Raw genomic sequence first — 26,793 nt, 5'->3', positions numbered from 1 at the left:
CAAGGAAAAAGTTGTCCTAAATAAACTACACCACAAATGTGTGAAGACCAGCCTCAGGCTCACCCTAGAGTCTGTGAAGCCTTCCAGGGCACTGGCAGAGAGAGACATATCAAGAGAGTAACAGAGAGAACAAGCCCAACTCCAAGTATTCTGTTTACACAAAACAAATATGAAAAAGTACAACTCATCCAAAGAATATTTTGTTGGGCATAGTAGCACACACCTTTAATCCCAGCACTAGGGAGGCAGAGACAGCTGGATCTCTGTGGGCTTGAGGCCATCCTAGTCTACATAATAAGTTTCAGGCCAGCCTGAGCTGCACAGTGAATGGAATTGCAATTTTGGGTATACTGCTCCTTGTAAGTCTTCTAGGCAAAGTCATGTGCTCATTTGAGACGTGAGAAGTTCAGTTAGGGAAACTTCCTGCAGTGTGCCAGGGACATACAGACAGGCCAGTGTGACTCTAGGAGAAATATAGCCAGGCCAGATCCAGAGTACTAAATGCCTGCTCTTTCTGCGACTCCCACCCAGAATGCACTGCATAGAAGAAACATATTCAGTGATGCTCATACAACCTCTGGGGCCTATGTGTTAACCCACATGCCAAATGAGGATTTGGGGTATGCTTAAACTAAATATCTGTAGCTGGAGAGACTGTGGTAGAATATCTGGGTGATGCTATCTAAATGGCAAATATGAACAAGAGGACGAGGGACAGAGTGAGATGGCAATGTAACAACAGAAGCAGGGAGAGTGCATGCTACAGTCCTGCCCCAGAAGATGCTTGAGGAACCACAAGCCAAGATAGGCAGGTAGCCTCTAGATGCAGGCAAACACAGGAAGATGAATTCTTCTCTGGACTCTGAAAGAAATGCATTCGGCTGACACTTTGATGTTGAGACCCACTTCAGACTCTGGGTGCCAGAGCTAGAGAATACGTGAATGCTGTGGGGTGGGGTATCAGACCAGTAATCTCAGCACTCAGGAAGTAGAGGCAGGAGGACCTTGAGTATGTAAATAAATGCAGATGTGCTACCCATAGTCTCTTGGCCATAAGACATTAACATGGTAGTAAATGTACTGAGTAGATTAGATTCACAATAGTTTATTCTCCACCAGGAAAAGGAGATTCCTGCACTTACTGCCTTTTTACATTAGGCCAGGCCTTCCAACAATCAGTAATGAACCCATCATCAAACACTAAAAGGAAATAATAAACTCTAATTATGAAAAAGCATATGTTTTAATGTACAAAATTACACAAAGTATACATTTCACTAACATAGAAAAATACTTCTTCATAACAAGAGAACAGCCTGCTCAAATTTACACAGGACAGAATTGTCATTAGAAATCCTGACGGGGCAACTGAGCCTGAGTTACACAGGTCTGAGTGGTGGTGAGAAGGGTTGACAAACAGCAATCACTCTGCTCACCACGCTGAGGCAGGCTGCTATGGGACAGCCACTGCTAATCACTCAGTGAAGGTCCTGCTGGATAGCACCCAACAGGAGAGGGCTCCACATGTCACTGGGCCAGGCCCCTGTGGACCAGAGTGGCTCACTGGGAGAGGGACGTGGTGGGCCTGCCACAGTTTTGACCTTGGGTTTGGTAACACGGCTGTGGGAGAGTCCTTTTCGATCCCAGCAGTGGGCTGCAAGGTTGTTGTGCACCCTCGACCTGGTTGGAACATTGTTCAAGTGCTCAAGTGAATTTGTGCTTCCCAGCAGTCCTGTGATTTCTGCTCCCTCCCAGTTCCCACCCCAAAGGACTGAGAAAGTCAGGTACTCTCTTCAGCACCCCAGACAGTGATTCCTACACCCTCCCCTCACTGAAAAGCTGGTTGGGGGAAACAGAAGCATTAGACCCCAACTCAAGAGGGCAGCCTGTGCTCTGCCTTGCTCAATGTCGGCATGCAGCTTGCTTTCAGGAGAGTCCCTGGCGTTCCTCAACATTCCTTGTGTGTTTTCAGAAGCTCGTACTAACCCTCACAGCCTCTCACTATTGCCCTGGAGAGGCTGAGAGAGCCAGTCTGAGCTTGCATAGCTGGTTGGCGGCCCTGCCAGAGTTCAAGCCCAAGGTGTGCATCTGGCCTCTCACTTACCCTCCCACCCCTGCTGGCCTTGGACTTGCCCCAGTGGAGACTCTAAGTAAGAATTATACTTGACCAGGCTTCCAGTTCCCCCACCACTTCCAGGGCCACATTTACAAACGCTGCATTACATTACTGCATTTGGAAATCAAAGTGATGCGGAAGTGAAATCAAGTTTTCAGCCATGTTTGACATCTCATCCACTCTTTGCTTCCCTTTTGCTCATCATATAAAAGACACCATCAGGCCACCCTTTGCCATAGAAATAACCACCAAATCATGCTTTTGAAGAAATCCTTATTCTTGTGTCTTGGTTCAGTATTTCCATGATGCCAAAGTCAGAATGTGGGGCAGCCAGACCCACAATCTGATTTAAGAAATCAGAGCATGAGTGAAGATTAGATGAAACAAAGAAACACTGACTGAGTCCAAATGGCTTTGGGTCCAAGGTACGAATGAACTTTTTCTAGAACTTTCCATTACAAGGAGAAGGGAGCTAAATGTGTCAGCAAACCTCTGGGGTTTTCCCTTCTCTGCTTCTATAAGGCACCAGAGAATCTCAAATTATTTATGCCAAAGATGAGCAGGGGTACATTTGGTCAGTGCCACCAATGAAGAAGAAAAATCCACTGCTGTGTATTGAGCAATTGGCAGATTTGCCAGAGGTACATTTATTCCCTGGATTTTCAGGTCATTTTGCAATTATTGGTCACCGAGGCCCCATCGTTAGGATTTGTCACAGGGAACTGAAAGCCATCTCTCACTGTGTACTCTGACTTCACAAGACACACTGAGGCTCAAAAGAGCCCCAACAACCAAGTTACCAAACTGTCTTGGGATCAGAAATATTCCAAAGGTAGGAACTTGCTACCTGCACAGTTCTTTCCCAGAGGAGAGTAAACTTAAATACAATAGTCTGAAACTGGATGGTTATCTCCTCAGCTGCATCCCTGCCCAGGCCCCACCCAGGACAGCCTCTGCAGGAGAGCCCAGCCCCCACTGTCTCAGCAAGGAGAACACATGGAGCATCTGAAAGATGTCAGTGTGCTGTTCTCACAAGTCGAGGCCTTGAAAAGTTTCACTTTCTAAGCCAGGGGTGGTGCATGTCAGTAATCCTAGTACTTGGGAGGCAGAAGCAGAGGAATCAGGAGTTCAAAACCAGTCTGAACTACATACAGCCATGAGACTGTCTCAACCCACCTCAGCCACACACAAAAGGAAAGAGAGAGGGGGGAAAGAGGAAGGAAGGATGGAATGAAGAAGCAAAGTAGGAAAGAAGCAAAGTTTCACTTTCCAGACCCTCCCCTTGGAAATGAACAAGAGCCATGAATCTCTTTCAAGCAGCTCAGAGCTTCCAAGAGAAACAACCTCTAAAGTTATAAACCTCACTCAATCATCTGCTGAGCAAAGGGAGTGTGGGGCCCCCATCCTCTGCAGTGATGAGGAAACAGACTCACTCATCACAGATTGCTTCATGAACATTTTGATAAGACAGTTTCACATAGCCCATGTTAGCCTTGAACTCTGGATCGTCCTATCTTCTACCAAGTGCTAGGTGCTAGGATTACAGGCATGTAACAACACACCCTGCTCAATTCAATTCATGGTTTGTTTTGTTTTGTTTTTGAATATCTGTGTATCTCAGGCTGGCCTCAAACTTGCTATGTAGCTGAAGGTAAGTTGAACTTCTGATCCTCCTGCCCCATCCTCCAGAATGTTAGGATCACAGTAGTTCACCAGCACAGCCAGTGTACATGGTGCTGGAGATGGGATCCAGGGCCTCACAGACACTAGCCAAGTACTATACCAGCAGAGCTGCATCTTCAACACCATGATTCATGAACTTCTCATCAGTTCTGCTGGTCTGAACATTGAGAAAGTAGTAAAAAGCTGATTCAAACCTCAGTAATAAAAGTCCAGACATAAAGTAAGAGTCCCAAGCCATTTCAGGACTCTAGGATTGGCAAGGAGGACCCCACACATGAATTCCACAGGGAAGGAGGACTCAAACTCAGACTCTGTGTTAAATGATGCCATTCACATTGAAACCCACCAGAAAATGAACTGCAGCCTCAGTCAGAATCAGCTGCACTATGGAACTGCTGGGCAGTAATCCACAAGAGATCAGAACCAGGCTCAGTCCCATCTGGGGCCCTTTGGCCAAGGATGTCCCACTTTAAGTTCTCTTGGCTTCAGGAAGGAAGGGTGTACATAGTGAGTCCTAGTCTTTCTCCAGCTTCCACAGTGGATGCTCCTGGGTGTACCCTCTCAGTCCCTGCACTGCTGACCTGCTGGGGAAGGACAAGGACATGGCCGCCTTGAGCTAACCACCCATTTCAGGCTGCAGAACTATCCGTCTCGGCTGCTGCCACACCTCCAGTGTACCTATTTTAAGCATACTGCCTCGCAGTTCAGGGGAAAACGTTGCCATGCCAACTCTCTGGCTGTTGTTAGTCATGATCTATGAATGTGTAGTACAGCCATCTGACAGGCAATCCTTCTCAGTCCAGGGACATTTTCCAAATCATCTCAAGGCAGACAGTTCATATTGTTCACAAGGCACACAGTAGGTACACCATGAATGCATACCAAAGTAATGACCTCAGCATAATGTCTGTATTGTGCTCAAGTCTGCAAAGTGCTTCCCTACCCAGTCTGTTTACTGGTGCCCCCAGGCAGATGCTGGTGCGGGTGCAGGTGTTAGGACCCAGATTGGAAGTAGAGTAGGGGGTGTCTCCTGTGTCAGAGCTTCAGACTGCTCACTGCAGCCTTGATGCTCTGGCTTTAAATCCTTTTGTCCCTTCTATGCCAGGTGGTCTCTGTCTTCTAGCTAGCACATGAAAGTCAAGCAGCACCAATCTGGTCTATTTCCACAAAATGTAAATTGACAAAAGGCTTTTCCATCTGTGTCCCATCTCATGCAAAGACCAAAGGAGAAGAAGCTGGGTTCCGCTGGGTCCATGTCTGATCTCAAAGGATCTCCCATGTGTGGTTCAAGGATGCCTTGAGTTAGGGGTGCTTCATATGTCTCCATCCAGGCTTTGGAAAGGAGGAAGTAACAGCATCAGTGTTGAATGGGAAGAGAGACCAGTGGGACACTAGGACAAGCAGAGCACCTAGAACTTGGTCCAGGAAGACAAGAAGTCCCCATCCAGCTGTGGATGTACCTTGAAGGCAAAGCCAGGGAGAGAAACTATTCAAAAGGAGAATTCCACAGAGCCACTGACAGCTGGCCACAGTGGACTCCTGCTGCAGGAACCCATGGGTTAGCCTGTCTCTTAGTCAATGCTATTGGTGGAATGAATAAACAAATCTGGAAAACAATAAGTCAAATTCTAGAATGAGCCAATAGGAACTAGAAGGCCACCTGTGCCCTTCTGCTGGTGGAAGAACTATCTGGAGAACTGTAGAGAGAGGGTCTCACTATGCAACCCTGCACAGGCTTTGCTGATCTTGAATTATGAATCCCAGTATCTTCTAATTCTATCCTCCTGGTACTGGGAGGATTATGCAGATGACTAGGAATATGCCCACTAGAGGCTGGTTTGAAATCAGGCAGGCAAATCCAAAGCCAGGGTGCTCCCTAGATTTTATGGCTCTTCTGGGGAAAGTGATTGAGAGGCCCCACTGACTGGAAAGCAACAATTATGGAGTACATGGTATATGCCAAGTTCATTTCCCACAGGCCTCCTGGGTCCTGGGAATAGCCCTAGGGTGTACAAGCCTCCTTTTCCACTTTACAGCCCAGGGAAGGAGTCCCCTCCATGCACACTCAGCCTCCAGGCTTGGCCTGAGCTGCTATTAGCACTTTCCAAGTGCACTCCAGTCACTGAACACTCCATTCTCTGTTGTTGCTCTTCTGGGATGCCAGAGAAAGGACTCTTTCTCCAATGGTCCTCCACGAGACAAAACTGAGACTCAGGTAACTCAGGGCTTCTCCCTGGGGGGGGCAGTGGGCAGTATAGCGTTCAGTCTGTCCCAGGGAGCATGGTGGCATCACTCCCCACCTGGGGCATACACTGAGGCTCTGACCCTTTTGAATATCTCCACAGCCACAGTACAATGCTGAGAGAGTGTCACCAAATCACAGTAAGGTGGAGGCCAGCTGGCCTTTGGAGTGGGTTAAGGAAAACAGCCTATTCCAGAGGCACCAGGACAGGTGCTTGCCCCTGGAAAACAGCAGAGCAATCTCACACAGCTCCCAAGGTGGCCAAGAAGACAAGGGGTTGGGGGAGAAAAGTGGCCAGATCCCACAATCTGCTGGAGAGCCCAAATGCCCTAACTTTCTAGGAAATGCCTTAGGTTTTAAGTGTGTGTGTGTGTGTGTGTGTGTGTGTGTGTGTGTGTTCAGCAAATTTGTGTGCTCACCTTCATAGCAACATCATTCACCACCACATTCAAAAGCTAGCAGAGATCCAAGTGTCACTGCTGGGTGATAGGACAAACAATGTAGCCAATACACGCAGTATTGGCTTTATAAAAGAGCATTCTGATGCATAATTTAGCATGGATAGACTCTGAAGATGTCATATGGAACCCAAGAAGCTAGTCACAGGCCGCATGTTATATGAGGTCTCCAGAGCAATCAGACAAGAGAGACATGGAGTCGGGGCTTCTCAGGGTCTGGACAAAGTGGAAGAGGAGCTAGTGTGTAATGGACATAGGGTTTCAGTTGAGAAGACAAAGGAGCTCTGGAGATGGTAGAGGTGATGGCTGCAGACACTGAGTGTGTGGATGTGCTCAATGCAGAGAACTGGATGGTTGAGATGGTCAGGACACTACGTTTATACTCTGTACCTTCTGCCTAATCAAAACCACAAGTCACAAAGACAGGTTTGTTTTGCCAGACCCTCCAAGGGTAGCCTGTGTGTCTGCTATGGGCTAGATTCTGTATGCTTGAGCACATAGGTTATGGAACCTGTCTATCATTCCTCCCTCACTGACAAAGGCCCAGGTTCTTCCCAAACCAAAGATATCCCTGATGAGAATCTACACATCTACCATCTTCTTGGACACCATCAGCAAGGCTAGGAAGCCTACTCCTGCAGGATTATCCATGAAGAATCTTGGTTTTCCAGTATCTTCTGAGGGTGCTTAGGTCTCAAGTGGTCCTGTTGGATACCCATATGCCAAAACCAGCCAGTCCCATCACCCTTCATCTTAAAGGGCAATGTCCCACCCCTTTAAGGAAGCTAAGTTCCTGCATAAGAACACAAAAATGGGACAAGTCATTGGTATGGGTTGCTTGCTTGGGATGCTGTGACGACTTAGGGGGCAAGTAGAGGACACAGTTGTTAGAAGTGCCTCATGTTTGTATAAGCAGCTCACTTCTCTCCTTCAGGAAGCAGTGAGACTACCTGGAGCCTTCTCAAGATCCAGGGCCTGCTCCTCTGGAGAAACCAGCAATAGGAGCTCATGATGCCAGGATGGACTGTGGACTGGGAAGTGTCACAGCTGCCAGTGAACCAGAAAGCATGAGTGCATCTACACACAAGAGAGGACCCAAGGCCCTTAAGGGTCAAGGAATAGCCCAAGGGTCACCAGCAAGGCAGGAGCAGTAAGATGTCTGGATTCCCTGTAGAGTTCTCTCCCTAGCACTGCTTGACACTATGTCTGTTTCCTTTGAGAACCTGATGATAGCTGGGGGGCTCTCTCTAGACAATTCCCAGTACAGGTGAGACCACCATTCAGCCTGGGACTCTATAGAACCTCCGTGATGTCCTGATCATCACCATGGTCAATGTAAAACCATCCCCTTCAGGCTTTGTCACCCACTGCAGGCAGAAGAGACATCAGTGATACTGTGTGTGCTTCGATGGGGTGTAGCAGGGAGGGGGAGCAGGAGACAGTTCACAAATACCAACATGCTCAGAAACATGAGCCACCACCCAAAATGTCAGAATAACTTGCTAGCTATGGTACCATCATACATGGCTGTCAGACAGAAAGACTCCCAAACAGTCTAAGATGGAGACATTCAAAAAGTTAAGTCATCTGTGCAAGTGACACAGGCAGCCTGGGAACTCCAAATCCCAGGATCCTGTCATTGCTCCATGCCAATTCTGGGGCTCTCACTGGTCTTGTGCAGACAGAAACATCCCCTCGTGATGACTGGGGTAGGGGGTGGTGTTGTGGCTTGTAACGCAGCTCTTGAAAGGACCATAAATCACAGGGCCACCTCTGCTCCATTCATCTGGGATAGCCATTCATCTTTGCCGGCATGATGTGCCTAACGGTGCTGTCTTCTTTCCTGTAACAGGGAAAGCAGGGAGATGAGTCTCTGAAGGAAGAGGCTACCCATGTGGCTACTGAAGAGAGCTGTCCAGAGGGGCCAGTCTTCAGGCTGCAGGGAGCTTTCCCTGTATCTGCACACACACACACACACACACACACACACACACACACACACACACACACACACACGCACGGCCTGCAGGACAACTCTAGCTGCTCCCACTAGGAAAAGACACTACTTAGCGTTTCCAGAGAGCAACCTCGTTAGTGGGGTGTCTGTGAGCCATGGGTACCATATGGAAGTGTCATGTGACCATGTCTGGTACACACAGGCTTTCTAGTGTTCTTGAGGCCCTCATGGTGGCCAATGGCCCAACGAAGTTTCGAGAGCTGCCCGAAGGAAGAGAGAAACAGAGTCTCAGGGGTGTATTTACTGCTCTGTCGGCAGAGTTACCAGACCCTAGTCTCTGCCAGGCTTGGTGCCAGGCTCATGGGATTACAGACTGCCCTGCGGTGGTTCCAGTGAGCTAGAGGAGACAGTGAGAGGTGTGTCCATCTCAGCTGTAACTGAAACAGGCCAGTTACCACCGGCACCAGGAAGGAACTTTGGAGGTAGCAGAGTAGGAACATGAATGAGAAGAGGCTGCCAGGTAGTCTGTGCAAGGGTCCTGTGGAGAGAAGTCAGTATGGTGAGAACAGAGGAAGGAGGAGGGAAGGGTGTCAAGGGAGTTCCAGCACAGGCCTGGGCATGATGAGAATTCAGAGAGGAATGAGAGATAAGAAAGGGGATGGGAGATCGCCTGAAGATGGTGATATCTGGGCAGATATCAGAGACCCATGGGGGTTTTCTAGGCAGAGAACACACAAGAGGCAGGAGACTGGGTGGGGTTTGGGAAGTGCAGGCTGGAAACACAGCTTGCCAAGAGGAGCCCAAAGGGAAGCTGACAGATTCACTCAAATATCTAGGCAGTGTGACATCCCAGAGGGAGACCCCTGAGAATGATACCCTAGCAGAGAAGAGCATCCCTGCACAATTTAACAGCCATCCCCACAGCTGATGTCACCAAGGTCAGCTTTGTTGTGAAGCTGAGGGTCTGTGGAGTTATACAGCAGCAACACACAGTCTGTGCTCCATCTCTCACAAGACTGCCACCCCCGCATCATCCCAGTGCCCCAGTCCTCCTGTGGTGAAGATCTCATTGTTCTCTCTCTCTGTCTCTCTGTGTCTGACTCTGTCTCTTTCTCTCTGTCTCTCTGTCTCTGTCTCTGTCGTGTGTGTGTGTGTGTGTGTGTAGGTGGTTGTAGACTGCTTTGCTTTTCAAAATGTATTTATAGCTTTCTTCCTGTGCACTAGATCACATGTTGGGGGTGGGGAGTGAGACAAAAATAAACTCAGTACAAATCCTTGACCTTGTGGGATCTCTGGAGCCAGAGTTCTCTTCCCATCATATCTCTGGGCAGCTTCAGAAGTGTTTGGGTCCTAGAGGTATTCACAGCCCTGTGGCCTTTGTCCATGGGGTAGATCCCAGAAGTCTGTGTGTTCAGAGGGCCCCACCCTCCTTCCTGCTCGAACATTCTGTACCTCATAGCCTCAGCACCTGGTACCTGGGTATCACTGCATTGAGCTGGGTTCCATTCAAAGCACAGAACATTGTCCCTAGAAGGAGCTGAGTGACATTAAGCTCAAGACAGCATCACCCCATCACATATCAATGCTTAAATTCTCACATTGATCTTGTATTCACCGAGAAATATGCATGACTGTCCTAAGATTAATGAAGACCATAGGGTCACCTCCAAAGTTCATGCGGGATGTTCACAGGTTCAGTTTTAAGAGAAAAATGGATTCCAGAATGAATGTTAAAATGAGAATGGTCATGCCAGTCATTGTGTGTGAGTGCGTACATGTGCATACACACACATGCATGAGTGTGAGACAGCTTACACATACACATGCACACACCCCTGTAAAGAAAAAAAAAGTTAGAATAACTTATATAACACCTCTCTCAGGTTAAACAGCAGGTAAATAAAGATAAAGAGAGATGTAGTGAACTGAAACGCAGATGTGAGGAAATCACCCAGAATTCAGCAGAGAGATAAAGGCTGTGGGGAAAGGAGTCTTGATGGTCAGTAGAGGTCTGAGGCAGTGACGTTTGAGTTGAAATCCCGATGACAAAAGAGACCTGGCCATGGAGAGAAACAAGGCCGAAGGTTCTAGGCATCAGAGTGCAAAGGCCCTCAGGTGGAGTAGAATTGGCACCTGAAGGACAGAGAGAAGGATCTGTGGCCCCACTATGTGACAAGGGCCTGTAGGAAGAGGCAACAAGCTCAGACATGGACAACAGGACATTTCTCCCACGAGGGCCCAGGACTTTGAACAGTGAGAGCTGACCACTTCCCTACTGGCTGGCCTGTTCCCACTAGCTTTCTCTCTCACTCCCACACTCACTCTTTTACCTACTCACTCCCTCATTCATTCCCTCCCCCCCCATTCATACGTTCCTTATTAAATACCCACTACGCGCTGAGGCCCCGGTCAGTGCTGAGATACCCAGATACCTTTGTCCTTGAGGGTCACTGGCCACGTAAACTGCCACGACTAAGTGAAGGCTTAGGAAGATAAGGGGGTAGCGAGAGGGGGACCAGGAAGGGCCACTGAGACAGCAGGTGTGTGAAAAGGAGACAGCATCCTACAGGGTGGCTGTGAGTGTCCAGAGGACTCCTGCTTTGGGGGAAACACTGATCCAGGGATGTCTGAGGTTCTACCAAACTTTGAGATATGACAACTCTATACAGCAAGACAGCACCCCATGCTTGAACATGAGATCAGGTTTCAGCCTCATATAGCATCATCAAAAAAGGAACAAGTGTGTGAGCAGACCATGGTGGAGTCTCAGGCAGGACGGCAACCACATGATGGGGAGGGAGAAGCCCTGGGGTACCAGGAAATGAGGCCAAAAATGGGGACAGCAGTCTATGCCCTACTTAGGGCCAGACCCTTGTGAAGACAGCTCCTTCCCAAGAAAACACAGCCTGACAAGAGATGTGCCTGCCCTTGACACTATTTGCTCCACCAGACCACAAGGTCATGAATCTCAATGGGGACATGCAGGGAGGCCTCTCTCACCAGGATTTTCAAATGAAAACCCCAGCAGATGTGAGCTGCAGACAGGTGAAAAGCAGCCAGGAGCTCACATCTGGAATCCCAGCACTTCAGAGGGTGAGGCAGGAGGAATGCCATGAGTTCAAGGGTAGCTTGGGCTAAATGGTGGGTTCCAGGCCATTCTGAGATCTTGTCTCAAAAGCAATGAAAGGAAAGGAAACATAAGGAAGGGAGGAAGGGAGGAAGGAAGGAAGGAAGGAAGGAGAAAGGGAAGGAAGGGAGGGAGGGAGAGAGGGAGGGAAAGGAAAGAGAGAAAGAGAAAGGAAGGAAGGAAGTCAGGCAGGCAGAGAGGAAGAGGGGGATAAGTAAAGGAAGGAAGGAGGGAAGAAGAAAAGGAAAGGAGGGATGGAGGGGAGGAGGGAGAGAGGGAAGAAGAAAAAGAAAAAGAAAAGAAGGAAGGTACCCAGAAATACAGATTTGGGGACTCTGTCCCACCTTTCTCTTCCACACTGCCAACCCCAGCCCAGTCACCACCACTTCCTGCCAGGGCACAGCTTCCTGGCAGGCTCTTGCTCCCAGGCTTGTCCCTCCCTACTCCATGCAGCAGCCAGAATTCCTAGAAAGAGGATGATGTCATCCCCTTGCCTCAAACCACTTTGTCTCTCGCTGCACTGCTCTGAGGAACCAGCCAAGCTCCTCACAAGACATACAAACTATCCCATGATATCTGGCCCTGCCTGCCTCTCCTAACTGTTCCTCACAGCTTGAGCCCTTCCATGTCAGGCCTGAACTCCCCGCTGACCACTATGGCTGGGGCCACCATAGGTACGCAGAGGGTGGGCATGAGCAAGCTAGGTGGACTGGAGTCTCAGCTGCGCTCTCTTCTGTGTTTGCCTAGGTTATTCATCTCCACCAGTCCTTCCAGTATTCCCCTGAATGCCAGCTCCAGCTTGGTCATTAAATGCTTGGCTCAGCTTGGAGTCTGCACACAGTTGCATGCTGGGGATTGGTGCTTGCAGCTTCAAGAACAGAGGGGCACCAACCTCCATAGTGACCGTGATGGGGACATGGAAGTGGGGAGCCTGGAGTTCAAGGAGGATTATGTGGGAACACTGAAAAGGCCCCTGCCCTAGGAACCCACTATGTAGGAGTCAGCTCAGTGTCTCAGGATGGAGGAATAGAAGGTCAAAACATGCCATCCCAGAAGCTTGGACTGCAGGAATCTGACTGGACTGGTCTCACCTTGGACAGTTACCACACAGATTCTTATTGGTTCCTAAGATGCACATATGTCTTTATCCCCACTTTTGACCATACAGCCAGCTCCTAAATCCAGGAAGTGGTGACACTAGAAGCTTGAAGGGGCCTAGATCATCTTAATATGAGACTCCCCTCTGAGGTAGCAGGTTTAAAGACATTTCCTTGGGCAACAGTCAGCATTTTTTCTGCCAAATGATGGAAATTAAACATAAGATTCATGATTCCAAGTCTAAAATACAAGACCAAAAACATTAAGTCTGTATTCCATCTACTGCATTGGGTCACTACTTCCTCTATTCAAGCATCGGCATGTTCCTGGTCTGCACTGAGCTGCAAACAGGGTTGGTGTGAATCTCAGTGTTTGAATGAACAGACTAGTTCTTACTATGGGAGTGCCAAGAATCCTCTGTATATAGGTAGTCCAGGAAACAGGTACCCCAAGAACAAGAGGCCCCAGAATGGTAGCCAAACTCAAAATCACTTTCTGATTCTCTAGACAACGTTTTCTCCACCTTACTTCTAGACCACATTTATCCAGAATTCCTGTGACCTGAAAGAACACAGACAAAAGCCATGTCATTCTTTGTCACCTCTATGTCTGACCTAACATCCTTGTGACCATCAGGGAAAACCTTTTGGGATACCTAAGCTAAGACCACTGTCATCAGATAGCATGGGAAACCTACAGCAGAGACTGCCCTGCCTGGCTGTAACCAGTGTACCCATCGCTTCTACCAATGTATTTGATGCTTTGACTTGTGAATTTCTTTTTTTTCTGTGACCATAAAAGCTCACAAAACTGCTTCCATGGAGAAATGCATTATCTGGGGCAACCTGAATTTGGCTCAGAATAAATGACCTATTATTTCCCCCATTAGAATAAGAGTTGGGTTGCATTCACACCTCTATGTACCCAACCATGGACAGGAAGCTCTTTTGGGGGTCAAGAGGAATCAAAATAAAGTCCATCCCTGTAAGCTGCTCTTGACTGGTCAGTTGATGTCTGGCACCACCCAAACACAGTCCTCTTTCGGCAACAGGCAGCCCTGCAGAACTGTGGGATTCTCCCTCTCCTATCTGCTGAGCTTGGGGAGTCTACTGGCCTTTCTCAAAGCCATGTTGGGTATAAGATGATAACAAATGCAAGAGACTATTGAAAACCAAGCAGGTGTTAACATACAATTCTGTAGAAAGGGACACCAGTATAGAAAAAAAAGGGCAAAGAATGACCCTCATGCTGATTTGGTGTGAAACAGTGTTTTGCTTTTTGTTTCTTTTTAAAGCCCCATCTCAAGAAATTCTTGCCCTTTCCTCTCATAGGCAGGACTTGCCTGGTTCCCAGATTCTCCATTCAACTGGCTCAGAACACAGTCTCATCTTACGAATAATGTGGGGCTCAAGACTTCTCTGATCCTGGGCTCAGCCAGTTGTACCTTTCCAATCCAAGACACAGAGGGAGGGATGCAGCACCTCCTACTTAGCTGTGACTAAGCACACCCCATGCTGAAAATGCACCATCACCATTTACTTCTTACAGCAAGCACCTGCTGGCTGGAACATCTATGAAGTATGGTTGCTCAAACCTTCCTATCTTGATGGGCAATTTACCACCTGTATCAAAGAAGTTGCCCCATTGGCCACCTCTCACTGTTAGGAGACCAGGTGTGTTAAGGTACCTGTGAAGGCCTGGAGAGACTATTCCACATGCCACGTGGGGACCATTTACAGAGAAAGGGCATTCTATGGACACCATGATGAGCTCTGGCTGTCTTGTGTTTCCTCCAAATAAGGACAGAGCATCAAATAGGGTGCCTTTGCCTGCTCGCTCACCCAGGTGATCCATTCCACCTGCTACAGGGTCAGCAGATCTTGGACCACTTGCTACAGGGTCAGCAGATCATGGACCACTTGCTACAGGGTCAGCAGATCGTGGACCACTTGCTGCTCTTGGACCCTGGCAGGGCACAGAATAGAACCAGAGTGGGAGCTGGCACAGCTAACTGACTTCAGGTGAGGTCTGACCTAAAGCTGAAATCACTGCTGATGCTGAGCCAACCACATGATTGGAGGGTTGGTAAGACACACACACACACACACACACACACACACAGAGCTACCGAAACACCCCTCTGGGTATGCATATGTGTTCATGCGTACATGTAGTAGGAGAGACTATATGTGTAAGAGAATGAATGAGTGCAGGAATGAACAAAAGAGGGGAACCAATTTTTCAAAAGTTGATAGGGAGGAGCTGTCTTGAGCAAAATATTTTTATAGCTGCATCAGATGTATCTCTATGAAGAACAGCACAAATGGTATTTTATTATAACTTTTCCAAATTTCCAAAAAGAAAAAATACACGTGCCCTTATATCAGAGGCATGACGGTAAAGTGCGCGGGAGTTTTAATCAGCCAAGGGGAACATCACAGACACAGAGACAGAGACAGCAGCCTGAGAAAGCAGGCTATTACTCATGGCTCCCCAGAGGAGGAGTGGCACATAGGGAGCACCAGGGTCAGGCAGAAGGCAGGAGCAGCAGCAGAAAGCCTTTATGAGGGCTTCCAATCTTCCAATTTAGATGAGTGGGGAACGCAAGGTAAGCAGCTTGAGATAGCCTGAGACTGGACAGTCTAAATGAGATGGGGTCCCCAGGCTACAGGGATGTGGGTTTCTTAGGAAGGATGGTGGGGACTTGGCTTGGTTTCAATATGAAAAGTGTGCTCACAGGGAGTCTTCTGCCACCCCACCCCCAAAGCCACCTCTTCCCTGACATTATGAAGAATTGAAGATAAAGAACTCCAGGTTTATTACCCCTAGGACCTTAGGCAGGTTCCAGAGGCATACTCTCCCTCAGTTTCCCTATCTGCAAATGGAGGGTGATAATTCCTACCCACAAGGCTAATGGAAGTAACTGACTCTCCGGGGTCTCTGTGAGTGATTGAACTGGAATCTGAGCTGGGACTCCCTGGTACAGGGACTGAGGCTCGATTCTGTGAGCAGTGTAACCCTGCAGTGACTATTCTCGGGTCTTGGGGGCTGACACACTGGTGTACAGTGGAAAGATCTCAGGCTATGAACCAGGCGAACCGCTCTCCAGCCTCTGAGACACTGAGAAGATAAAGACAAAGTGTTCTTTTTCTCAGCGTGCCCTAATCTGTGTATCAATAGCAAGATTCATGGGGCTGCTCCCACTCTCCGGCTCTCCAAGCTCAGCTTTAATTCATGGGTCTGTCCTGGAGGCGGAGCTCTGAATCTCATTACATTACACTAGGGCTGGAGCAGATCGATTCCCTCTAGGAACGAGGCAATAAATCGCCCATAGACGTTGTAAGCAAACCTGCAGCTGCCAAGAGGGAACACACAAAGCAGACTTTCTCCAGCCCTGAGTTTGCAAGTTCACTCCTTTTGCAGGTTGACATTTTTGAACCAGCCATAGGCATGAGGCATGGCTGTCTCTTAGGACTACCTTTCAAATAGGCTCCTTTCTACAAAGGCAGATTCAAAACTAATAACAACCAGCATGCTACTATTATAGAATAAAGAACAGCCCAATGCTGGGTCACAGAGGTCAAAATAGCTTTTGTTAGGCAACCATGAAGGGTAAAGCATATGAAGACCACAGTGACCACGGGGAGAATGGCTACCAGATCCAAATCCCACAAATGCAGCTTATAAAGCCAGCTTATTGATCATGGCCATAAATATTACAAGGAAATGTACACATGGAGATAAAAATGACACAGGTCAGAGAGCTAACAGTGATCTTGTTTTTATGAATTTCAGTTTTCTTCTTACTGCTTTCCTTTTCTTTTTCTCCTCCTGTATGAAGTCAGCATCAGCTAAATTTGTTGTTTTTTAACTGGACCTACTTAGAGGAACATGAGCAATGATGACTTTCACTTGTTCAACAGTCTGGCCACCTATCCTACAGCCCTAAAGGAATCCATTCTTGATCTACTTTAGTTGCAGGGAACTTAAGCTTGTTTTATGCACCTGAGTGAGCGACACAGCTTGAAACCTGCCTGTTTGCAAATAAAAGTCACACCCGAGATATTGAAAGTCAGAAACTGGTACCACATCACCATTCCCAGTCCCACAAGGGCACATTCCAGAGGTCTCCTGAGACAGTGTCTGTCACCCACCCCATCACTTTATGTTCCATAGTTGGCAGCAACGAGCCTGAGCATGTGACCACCTCTCGCCTGCTTCCAGTTTGGCTACTCTGACCTCCTCCAGGCAATAGTCAGCCTGGAGGTTCCAGCCTACAGTCAGAGGCAGTCCCCCCTCCGCCCCCGCTAAGCTGGGGCTGTCGTTTCCCCACGGTGCCCCAGCCCCACACCCTGAGGTCTAGTCCTATCCGGTTTCTGCCACTCAGAGGCCCCTCCTCTTTATAGTGCTGAGCGTTGTTACACTACCAGGAAAAGACAGTCTGTGTGCTAACGCACAGCTATTTCCAGCCTTCCTTCCCAGTTGCCTCTTATCTGAGATGTTGAAAAGGAAAATACTTCTGTCAGGAAGGAAAGGCCATGGAGCAGTATATGGCCATCCTGGCCAATGAGAAACAAGGTAACACCAGGGGCTTGTAGGAAAGGTATGCACTCCCCCTCTCCTATTCAGACATGTGAAGCCTGAAGCGGCAACAGCCATCTTGTAACCATCAGACAATACTCCAGGAGATGTTGAAAATAGTGAGTCTAAGAAATAGAGGGCGGCTAGGTGGTGGGCAGCATCAGGAAGGTGCCAGAGAAGCCCTGAGTAGGTGCCTTAATCCCCATTCATCCTCTTTCCCCTCCTTCCCGAATGCTCCTCCTGGACCACACTAACTCATCTTCTGGGAATGCTCCAGCCCTGGAACCATACGTTTTCCTGAGATACACCAGTTTTATGTCCATACAATGAATGAGTCCAAACTGAAGTTGCCTAGGAACAAACCGGCCTTTCCAAAAAGGCTACTAGGTAACCTCGGGGAGGATGGACGATCTGAGTAGATTTAGGCTTTCAGACTGTGTCCCACAGATACCCACCACTTTACCCTCTTTCTCTGGCCTGTGGCTCTTTTTCTCTCAGAACACCCTGCCCAGATCCAGTTAGTTTAGAGTCTAGGTAGCTGAGAAGGGCAGATCTTGCAAGAGCTCTGATTGGCTTGGTGTCAGTCAGTTTCCTGGCTGCTGACCAATCATCCTTGAGAGGAGTGGAGGTATGTAATTTAGCACAGCCAAGCATCTCAGCTCCACCCACTATGGAGAACAAAGCATAGCTGTGAGTAAAGCTGGACCAATCTCTGCTCTCCTCCCTCGGGCCCTATGATGCACACGCTACTGTGAGACACCAGAGGGGCCTGGGCATCTTCCAGGCAATGGCTCTCCAGCACAAAAGCAACTCCTCCTTCCACAGTAGTCACAGTAGCCTCCAGGCACAGAGGCTAAAGTCAAGTACGTGCATCCAGGTAGATGCAAGAGGAGGAGTCAAGTGTGAGGCAGAAGGCAGAGGGCAGAGAAGCCAGTGTCCAGGTAAGGGTTGAAGTCACTCATGTTACAACAGATCATGATGCCAAGGACCCTCTGAGAAGTCCACTGAGAACAGCTGGGATGTTCTACTTCCTGGATAGGCGGGTGCCTGAGGCTCTAGGAGAGCTGGGCTAGCCAGTGGAAAGCTGGAGTAGAGGCTGGATGGGGGTGCAGCATGGTCCCAAAGCCTCTCACCCAGAGGCTGGAAGACACAAGGCCAGGACTGGAATTAGCCTGACAAGGAAAGTTGAGTCAAACAAGGGCACTTCCGGGATACATACGCCCACGTGGCTGTGCTGCTGGAGGCCGCACGCTATTCCATAAAGTTCTCTAATTCTGTGTTGCCTATTAAGTTCTGCCCTGAGTCCTAGATGAAAAGTGAGGCACTAGGTAGCTTCCCCAGAGCCGTGCAGCTGGGAGAGGGCAGATGAGCACCGGAATCCAGATCTTCCTTTTCTCTGTAACCCAGGTGTCCCCGAGAGCACCCCCTACTTCTACCCCAGGGACCGGAAGAGAAGAAGTGGAATGAGATTTCCTGGCAGTTGCTGGCAGGCAGCCTCCTCACAACAACCTCCCATTTAACACAAATATATCTGTGAACCTGAACTGTAACATACAGAAAAACCTAACTTAAAAAAAGGAGAGAGACAGAGACAGACAGAAACAGAGGAGAGAACCAGAGATAGAGAGTCACCACCAACAACAAAAATTGTTAGTCATCCATCCAGAAAGAACAATGACCTTGAGTTGCTGGAGCCACATCATTGGCAGCCTCAGCCCAGTCTCCCCCGGGAGCTACAGCTTTTCATTCTTGAATCTGGAAAGCATACACCCAGCCCCAGAAAGGTATTTAATTATCGAGCATCCCAGCATTTCAACTGCGCTCACCACAAGCCCTGCTTTGCACAGGTCACTGGGAGTCACTGGGCCTCTACCAACTCCCATAAATCATTGCAGCCCGACTGAAGCCCAGGAACAGGGCAGAAGCAGCAGCAAAATCATACAGAGTGCAAAGAGAGGCCGCCAGCCATTCATCAGAGAGCTGGGGCTGCAGGGACACAAATGATGACTAAAAGAAAATGATTTGTGGCCCTGAGGGAGATGCTTTGGAGGAAAGGGCAGCACTTGAGAAAGAAACCACATGGTTAGTCGTGTTAATCAGGGAAAGACTGCACAGGAGACCCCAGAGTTCAGCCACAAGTGAAAGGGGGAGGTACCCTCTCACAGGTCACCTCGCCTAATTATTATGCATCCAGGAAAGTGTGGCTTATTAAGGAACCAACAGACTCTGGACTCTGACTTCAGGAAGGCTGGGTGGGACACTGAGCAATTGATCCCATGTCACATGTACAGATGGGGTACTTCTGCTCCTGAGTCACATTCCTGACCAACTCACAGGACCCAGGACCCCACTCTGTCAGGGCAGGTGCCAAGGAGGCAAGGAACTCAGGCTGTGCTGGATTCGTGGTTGACTTGTGCTGTTTGCCTTGGGGTCTTTGCTATGAGAGCAGGACAGGGGAGGAGAGCAAAAACACACCCCAGCTGGCTCATGGAAATGGCACTTAACTGCCTGGAGGGTACCCTAAAGAAACTTATAAACAGCCTCTGTGGCTTCAATTTAATTTATCCTCCTTCATAGCAGTCCTCTGCAGTTGCCTTGTTGAGGCCCCTATGCCTGGCAGCATGGTGACACCTCCTGCTTGAGGGTTTCTGAAAGTGCCAACCATATCTTTGCAGGCCAGGTGGACAGAGTGTCCTCAGGGACTCAGATATGCTATCTGATGAAGTCCCCACCTTCCTCCTGTGCAACCAGGGCTGAGAATCACTGGACCAGACCACATGCCCTGCCTGGGTGGGAAAACAGACCCCAGATGCCACAGGTTTACTCAAGGCTTCGAGGCTTGGGGCTTCTTGGACAGCACTTCCCACTGAGCCCCACTGGGACAAACATGTTCTCCATGTCCCAGAAAAAGCCATCACTGTGATGACTGCAGGAGCTGTGAGGAAAGGAAAAGGGACAGTAGAGCTGAGGGGGCCTGGAGACAGGGCCTCAGCTCCTGTCTAATCTGAACGACAGCATCTCTTTGGCCCTACTCAAAAGGTCTCCCTATGGAAACCAAGCATCTGCAAGCAGTGGCAACTGAGTCTCCTCCCCAGCTTACCAGCTTTTGGCCATAAGGGGTATCAGAAAACAGAAAAAAGTCAAACATGGAAGATGATAGGGCATCTAGCCCACCTCAGATCCATGGCTCCAGAAGAAGACAGGTCCATGGAGACAAGGCTCTCAGACCCCAGAGTATCAGCAGGAGCCAACGAAGATACCCAGACTATTAGAGACCAACACCGATACGGGCAACAAGGACCCTCTGATCACCGATTTCCCAAGAATTGATGCTCTGAAAAATTGCCAGGAAAGAATCAAAGACTAACTCTATGCTCCCTTTCAAAGACCCATAGAGATGCTCCATGGGTTAGTAATACTCCCATCTCTCTAACCCTACTGGAGGGGCAGCTGTCATTGTTAGCTCAGGACCTCCACTTGGCAGGCCCTGACACTGAGGATAAGCTGGGAAATAAGGAAGTGCCCAGAGTGACCACTCATCACACATTCCAAGGATGGGTGAGGATGCAGGACAAGGACCCGGGAGTCATTCACAAGCTCTCTTCACACATGCAGGTTTCTCATTCAAGTCTCTAACAGGCCCTCGGGAGGAGGCATGCAGATCTGTAGCTCCCTCCTGCCTCTCTCCAGGCTGTCCTAAATTTTAATTAGCAATAATCATCATAAACATTTAAGAGTACTTGAGCATCTACAAACCACTTTGCACGCATTATCTCCCTGGGAACTCATGGAGTTCTGTATGTGGGAAACTGTGAACAAGCTGCTTTCTGGATGGTAGCCAGGGCATTGCCTGTTGCAGTGAGGGCTAGGCCTGGCATCTCTGGCCTCTAAGTACTGGAACCCTTACACAGGCTGCTGGGTTTTTTTTCAGACTGCTGTTTTTTTTTTCACAGCCAAGCAGCAATGCAAGGAATTCCATAACTACTAACTCTGGATGAGAATCGGATGTTCACGAAAGGTATGCATCTCACTCGACGATCATAGCAAAGGAAAGGGGTGCTGGGACTCAACCCTGGGTGTGTCTGACTCTAAGAGGTCACAGGGGCAGTGACAATAATGATGATGCAGGACACCAATTGATGCCAACGGAGCCAAGCACAGAGCCTGGCACTTGGCATGTCCTATCATACTATTCACTGCTAACAAGGAAAGAAGGGCAGAGAGCCAGAAGTGGATGGAGAGGTTTGTGGAACCGCCCTGGGGCAGAAGGCTGGGTGAAGGAGGAGGAGCATAACTGGGCCAGGTCCAACCTGGAGATGGAGCCACAGTCTGAGCAGGCCAGTGAAGAAACAAGCTCTGGGTAGTGTAGTGTGATCCTGAGGTAGGGGCCTTGGAAGCTGGGAGTGAGTTCTGTCGTAAGGCTCCACCTCCGGCCGGGCGGTGGTGGTGCATGCCTTTAATCCCAGCACTCGGGAGGCAGAGGCAGGTGGATCTCTGTGAGTTTGAGGCTGGGCTAGACCGACAGCCTCCAAAACAATACAGAGAAACCCTGTCTCATAAAAACCAAAAAAAAAAAAAAAAAAAAAAAAGACTCCACCTCCACCCTGGGTCCAGCCTGAGACAGAACTCACCAACTGGGGTTATGGTTACTTGTAAAGCAAAGTTGTGAGCTTCTAACAAACTACAAGAGCCAGTGGTCCAGGGCTGGGGCCCAAAAGCAGGGCCGCTGAACCAACTACAAGTCATGCAGCCCTGGAGTTCTGCCTTGGAGATGACACGCCCTGCTCAGCTGCCTGCCTCAACACCTTAGGGTCATTGGAACAAGAGAGTAAGAAGAACACAGTGGAAATCAGAGGCTAGTGATGATGGGATTCTGGGTCTCCACTCTCTTGCTAACAGGAGCTGCCACATGGGGATGGAAGGCAGGGAAGGGAACAGTCTACTAAACCTACAGAAAGCAGTTTTAACCAAGGCTTTGTGGCATAGGTCTACAATTCCAGCTACTGGTGTAGGAGTGGGAGGTATGACAGGAAGATAATGAGCTCAAGTCCAGCCTGAGTTAACTAAGACCCTGCCTAAAAGAAAAAACATGGCTGGGGATGCAGTTCAGCAGTAAGGTGCTTAAATGTGAGTATGTGGTGAGCTTAGCAAAGCAGCCAGAGAAGTCAGGCATGGGGTGGGTGAAGTGGAAGAGGTTCCCAGTGGGAACTTCAAAGCTAAGGGAAGGAAGGAAACTCCCAGGAAGCAGGAGCAGAAGGCAGAGCAGCCGAGCAGAGGCTTCTAGAAGTTTGATCAGGTAGAGTGAATCAGAGGTGTGATGGTCTTCTAGCTCTCATGTATGGAGGGACGGGGTATGGAGGGATGGGGAACCTTGTAGCTTGTCTAGGAAGCAGTGGCCATTCAGCTTGTGATACAGCTGGAGATACAGACTCAGTCCAAGACTGGGGAGAGTGGCACGGTAGGGAGGGGCAGCCCTGGTCACTGGCACCTGAGTTCATTTGGCTCACAAGTCCAGACTGGCCTTGGCCTCCTTACTTAGCTAAGATAGTTTTGAACTTCTGTTGCACTCACCTCCATGACCTGAGTTCTAGGAGTCCAGGCACGTGCCACTATACCAAGTTTGGGCTCTGTTAATTGAAGGCTGACTGTGTCTCATCATCTTAAAAGTGGGTTTCTATGGCAACCTGCCCCTTACAAATGTTTAAGGCAGAGGGCCTTCAGTCAGAGATAAACAGAGTGATCTCTCACTCTGGAGCCGTGTCTGGCAGCAGAAACACCGGGTATAGGGTGAGGACAGGACCACCTTGGTCTTGGGAAGCAGGGACCACCTAGAGTTATAGAGGCACAGAAGCTGGTGTGGAAGTTGTAGGAAGCAGGAAAGAGACAAAGAGACCAGCTGTAGGGAGAGCCCTTAGCATGAGGACAGACATGGAGACCCCACATGGAAGGCTGTGACTGTGCAGCAAGGGGTCTAGGGGCCACTACCCCCTGGGATCCCTGGCCATGGAAGAGGTTGAGTCATGTGTGAATCAATAGTGATGACTGTGAATATCCAAAGTATGTTCCCTTTATGTGTCTTCATAAATTTGGTTAGTCTGGTAGCTTAAACTGCCAAACATGGAAAGAACTCAAATGTTCACTGAGCCATGATCTACCCATAAATATTATTCAGCCATGTAATGGTAGTCCATTACATCTGTAATCCCAGCCCTGGGTGAGCTGGGGCAGGAGCATTGCCATGACTTCAAGGCTGTCCTGGACTACTAAGTGAAAGTCTGTCTTAGGAGAACAAAATAAACATAAAAACTGAAATGAAATAGTGGCCTCCATTGGTGTAAAGGCAGACAGCCAGCAGAGTGCCTGTGCCCTCAGGCAGGACGACCATATTTATGATCCAAAGAAAAAGCTAGATGAATCGACTGAACCCAATTTCTAAGAACAAAGGGCATTTACCTCCCCCATCACCCTCATTCTCCCAGCTGTTTTCTACAACACCAGGCCAGGCTCTGGCCTTTGAGAGCTGAGCACCCCCCCACCTCCCACCCCCTCGTTCACATTTGTTTCTCCTGATCCACACACTTCCTACTGGTTCCTTTCATTTCAATTTTCATGTTTCCTCATTCAGGAATTGCTCATCAACCTCTCCTCAACCAGTTCTGTGCAGAGGGAAGAAGTGACCACCAACAGATGTCTGTCTGTCCATCAGATGTGTGGAGTTCTTTAGACAACAAGCAGGAACAGGGTTGGCAGAAGAGACAGGGAGTCTCATCTCCCTCCCAGAAACTGCTGTGCAGAGTTGCCACGATTCCTGCTCTGTGCTCCTGGATGGACTGTGAGACTGGCCTCACTCCTCTCCCAGTCCCAATTCTAACACCTTCGAGGGGGCATGAACACAAAGCTGAAATTAACACATGAAACTCACAATATTAAGAGACATAATGTTTATAGCCATCTATAAATGGCAAGTGTTCATGAGACACATGATGATTGAATTCAGTGGAGCTCATTAAGTGAGAAATAAAACTCGGTCACAAAAGGCCCTGGGACAATGCTCATGTTCCAACCACTGAATATCTATCATGGGAGGGTCCTAAATCAGAGTGGCAAGGGCATTCACCACGTAAGGGCAAAGATGAAAACATTGAAAGAAGCTCTCTGTGGGCATACATACACATCGCTACACACACACACATACACACATACACAGGACAACACTGTGAGCACAAACACATCTCTACACACACATACACTCATGCACAGGACAGCTCTGTGGGCACACATACATCTCTATACACACACACATACACTCATGCACAGGACAGCTCTGTGAGCACAAACACATCTCTACACACACATACACCCATGCACAGGACAGCTCTGTGAGCACACACACATCTCTACATACACATACACACATGCACAGGACAGCACTGTGGGAACACATACACATCTCTACGCATGCATACATGTACACAGGACAGCTATCAGCTTGACAGCTATGACAGCCAGCTGCAGCTGAGCTCTGGATCTCCAGAGAGCACATAGGGCAGATGACAAATCACCTTCGTTGCTCAGACAGTGTTTCATAGAAGCAGGAGCAGGTCCTTGTAGGGACACAGATGGGATCTGAAAGATGGAGGCTTCCCTAAGAATCTGCAGGAAGAGCTGTGGGCACAAATGCTTCTCTGCCCTGCAGCCTCAGATACAGCCTTCCAAGGGGTGGCTATGTTGCTCCCAAAGGGTTGGTGATTCTGATACACAGACACAGCACCCCCAGAAGTGCATCAAAGTCTTCGTGGCAGATGCTTTTAATACTGCTCCACCTTTCCCTGCCATGTATCAGGTTCCCTTTCGAGACACTTGGGGAAACAGATTGAAATAAACACTGATTCAACCTTCCCAGGGCTGTGTGTTAACAGAGCTGAGATTGTAAAGCTGTGGGAGGTTTCTGCACTCAACCTTTCCCAGACATTATCTTCTCAGAAGCCATTATCCACCACTCCTTCCTCACTGGGTCCCCACGCCCTGGGACAGTCCTCAGTACATACAGCTCTCGGTACTCAGGGCACACTCAGTGCTAGGGGCTTCATTTTATGCTGTAGCGTCATTTGATTGATGCAATTGTATGTCTTTCCTGTTCTGATCATTTTCTATTACAAGTCAGGCTGTGATACATTGTACAATTAGCTACATCTGTGTCTCAATAACCGAGAAACCCCAAAGGGAGTTGTTACTGACAAGCAAGGCAAAGAGCATGCAATGGCGGGCAGTGGGTTGATGGCTTGAGGCTGTGGTGAATGTGCTGCCATGGTCTGATCCAGGCTGCAAAGCCCCTGGTATGAGGGAAGTCACTGGTGGGGAGCAGCCAACAAGGCAAACATCCAGTAGGGCTTCTGAGAAGAGGGATGTTGAGAGCAGAAAGGATGAAGGCTGGACTCTCATAAAGCCCGAGGCATCCAAATGCTCTCTGAACCATGAAGGACCACAGTGTCCCCATCTACACCACACACACACACACACACACACACACACACACACACACACACACACACACACACACACACACAAATGACAGGGATGGTTAAATACTTGGTGACCATAAACATGTGTACTTTCCCATTTGCTGTATTTGTAAATCTTGACAAGACAAGATTTTCAACATGGTGATACTTTTATAGCTATAAAAGATTTCAAATCAGTCTTACTTTGGAATTACGCTATGTCAGAGAATGAACTTTGAGCTTCCTACCCTCTTAGTTACAGTTTCTATTGCTGTGAAGAGACCCCATGATCACAGCACCTCTTATAAAGGAAAACATTTAATTGGGGCTGATTTACAGTTCAGAGGTTTAGTTCATGGTGGGAAGCATGGCTGCACTGCAGGCAGACATGGTGCTGGAGAAGGAGCCAAGAGTTCCACATCTGGCTTGAGCTCAAAGCCCACCCCAAGTGACACACGTCCTCCAAAAATACATACTGATGCCAACAAGGCCACATGGCCTAATACTTTCAAAGAATGCCACTCCCTGTGAGCCTGTGGGGGCCAGTCTCATTCAAACCACCACAAATACTTAGAAACTGGAATCTCTAGGTTCATCATACTGTTTAGCAGAGGCAGGCCTCCACCTATGCAAAGAGTATGGATGCTCTCCAGGCCTCTGACTTATTTACCAGCAGCCATTTTTTTCAAGCTAGGATAATGTACTGTATGAAGGCTAGAAGTTACATAAGCACCCCTTTATTCCAAACCCAGCAATCCAGCCAGGCATAAGGACATTGTTTTATGAGGCAAGTGTATTAATATAATACCTCATTGCTTGACTTGGATGCCCGATGTGGTATGTGTGCTTTTGAGAAGCAAGTACTCAGACACCTCAGCTTGTTCCTAGCCTGGTGATGACAGCAACTTGAACTGAAAGTCAAGTAGAAGAAAAATGAGACTCACTGTGAGCTGACCAGCAAGGAAAGTGAGAAGCTCTGGGCATGAAATAAACACAGCAGCTATGTGCAGTGGCGACCCAGGTGGGCCCT

At 48.6% G+C, this 26,793-nt stretch overlaps 1 protein-coding gene across 5 annotated transcripts in view; it reads right to left on the bottom strand.

Moving 5' to 3' along the window:
• Window positions 1-1,089: 1,089 nt before the first annotated feature.
• The window catches only part of CUNH4orf50 (chromosome unknown C4orf50 homolog), an 86,706-nt gene continuing 61,002 nt past the window's right edge, over window positions 1,090-26,793 (bottom strand). For all 5 annotated transcript variants that reach the window (XR_005877712.1, XM_040746997.1, XM_040747000.1 and 2 more), the window contains one exon: window positions 1,090-8,342. Coding sequence is in view for 4 of the 5 variants with exons in the window: in XM_040747000.1 (XP_040602934.1) it covers window positions 8,282-8,342 (61 nt within the window). In the remaining variant the exon portion in view is untranslated. The remainder of the gene's footprint in view (window positions 8,343-26,793) is intronic.

This window comes from Mesocricetus auratus, unplaced genomic scaffold, assembly GCF_017639785.1.
Source record: "Mesocricetus auratus isolate SY011 unplaced genomic scaffold, BCM_Maur_2.0 Super-Scaffold_100006, whole genome shotgun sequence".
NCBI lineage: Eukaryota > Metazoa > Chordata > Mammalia > Rodentia > Cricetidae > Mesocricetus > Mesocricetus auratus.
This window is presented reverse-complemented; position numbering and strand designations above follow the sequence as displayed.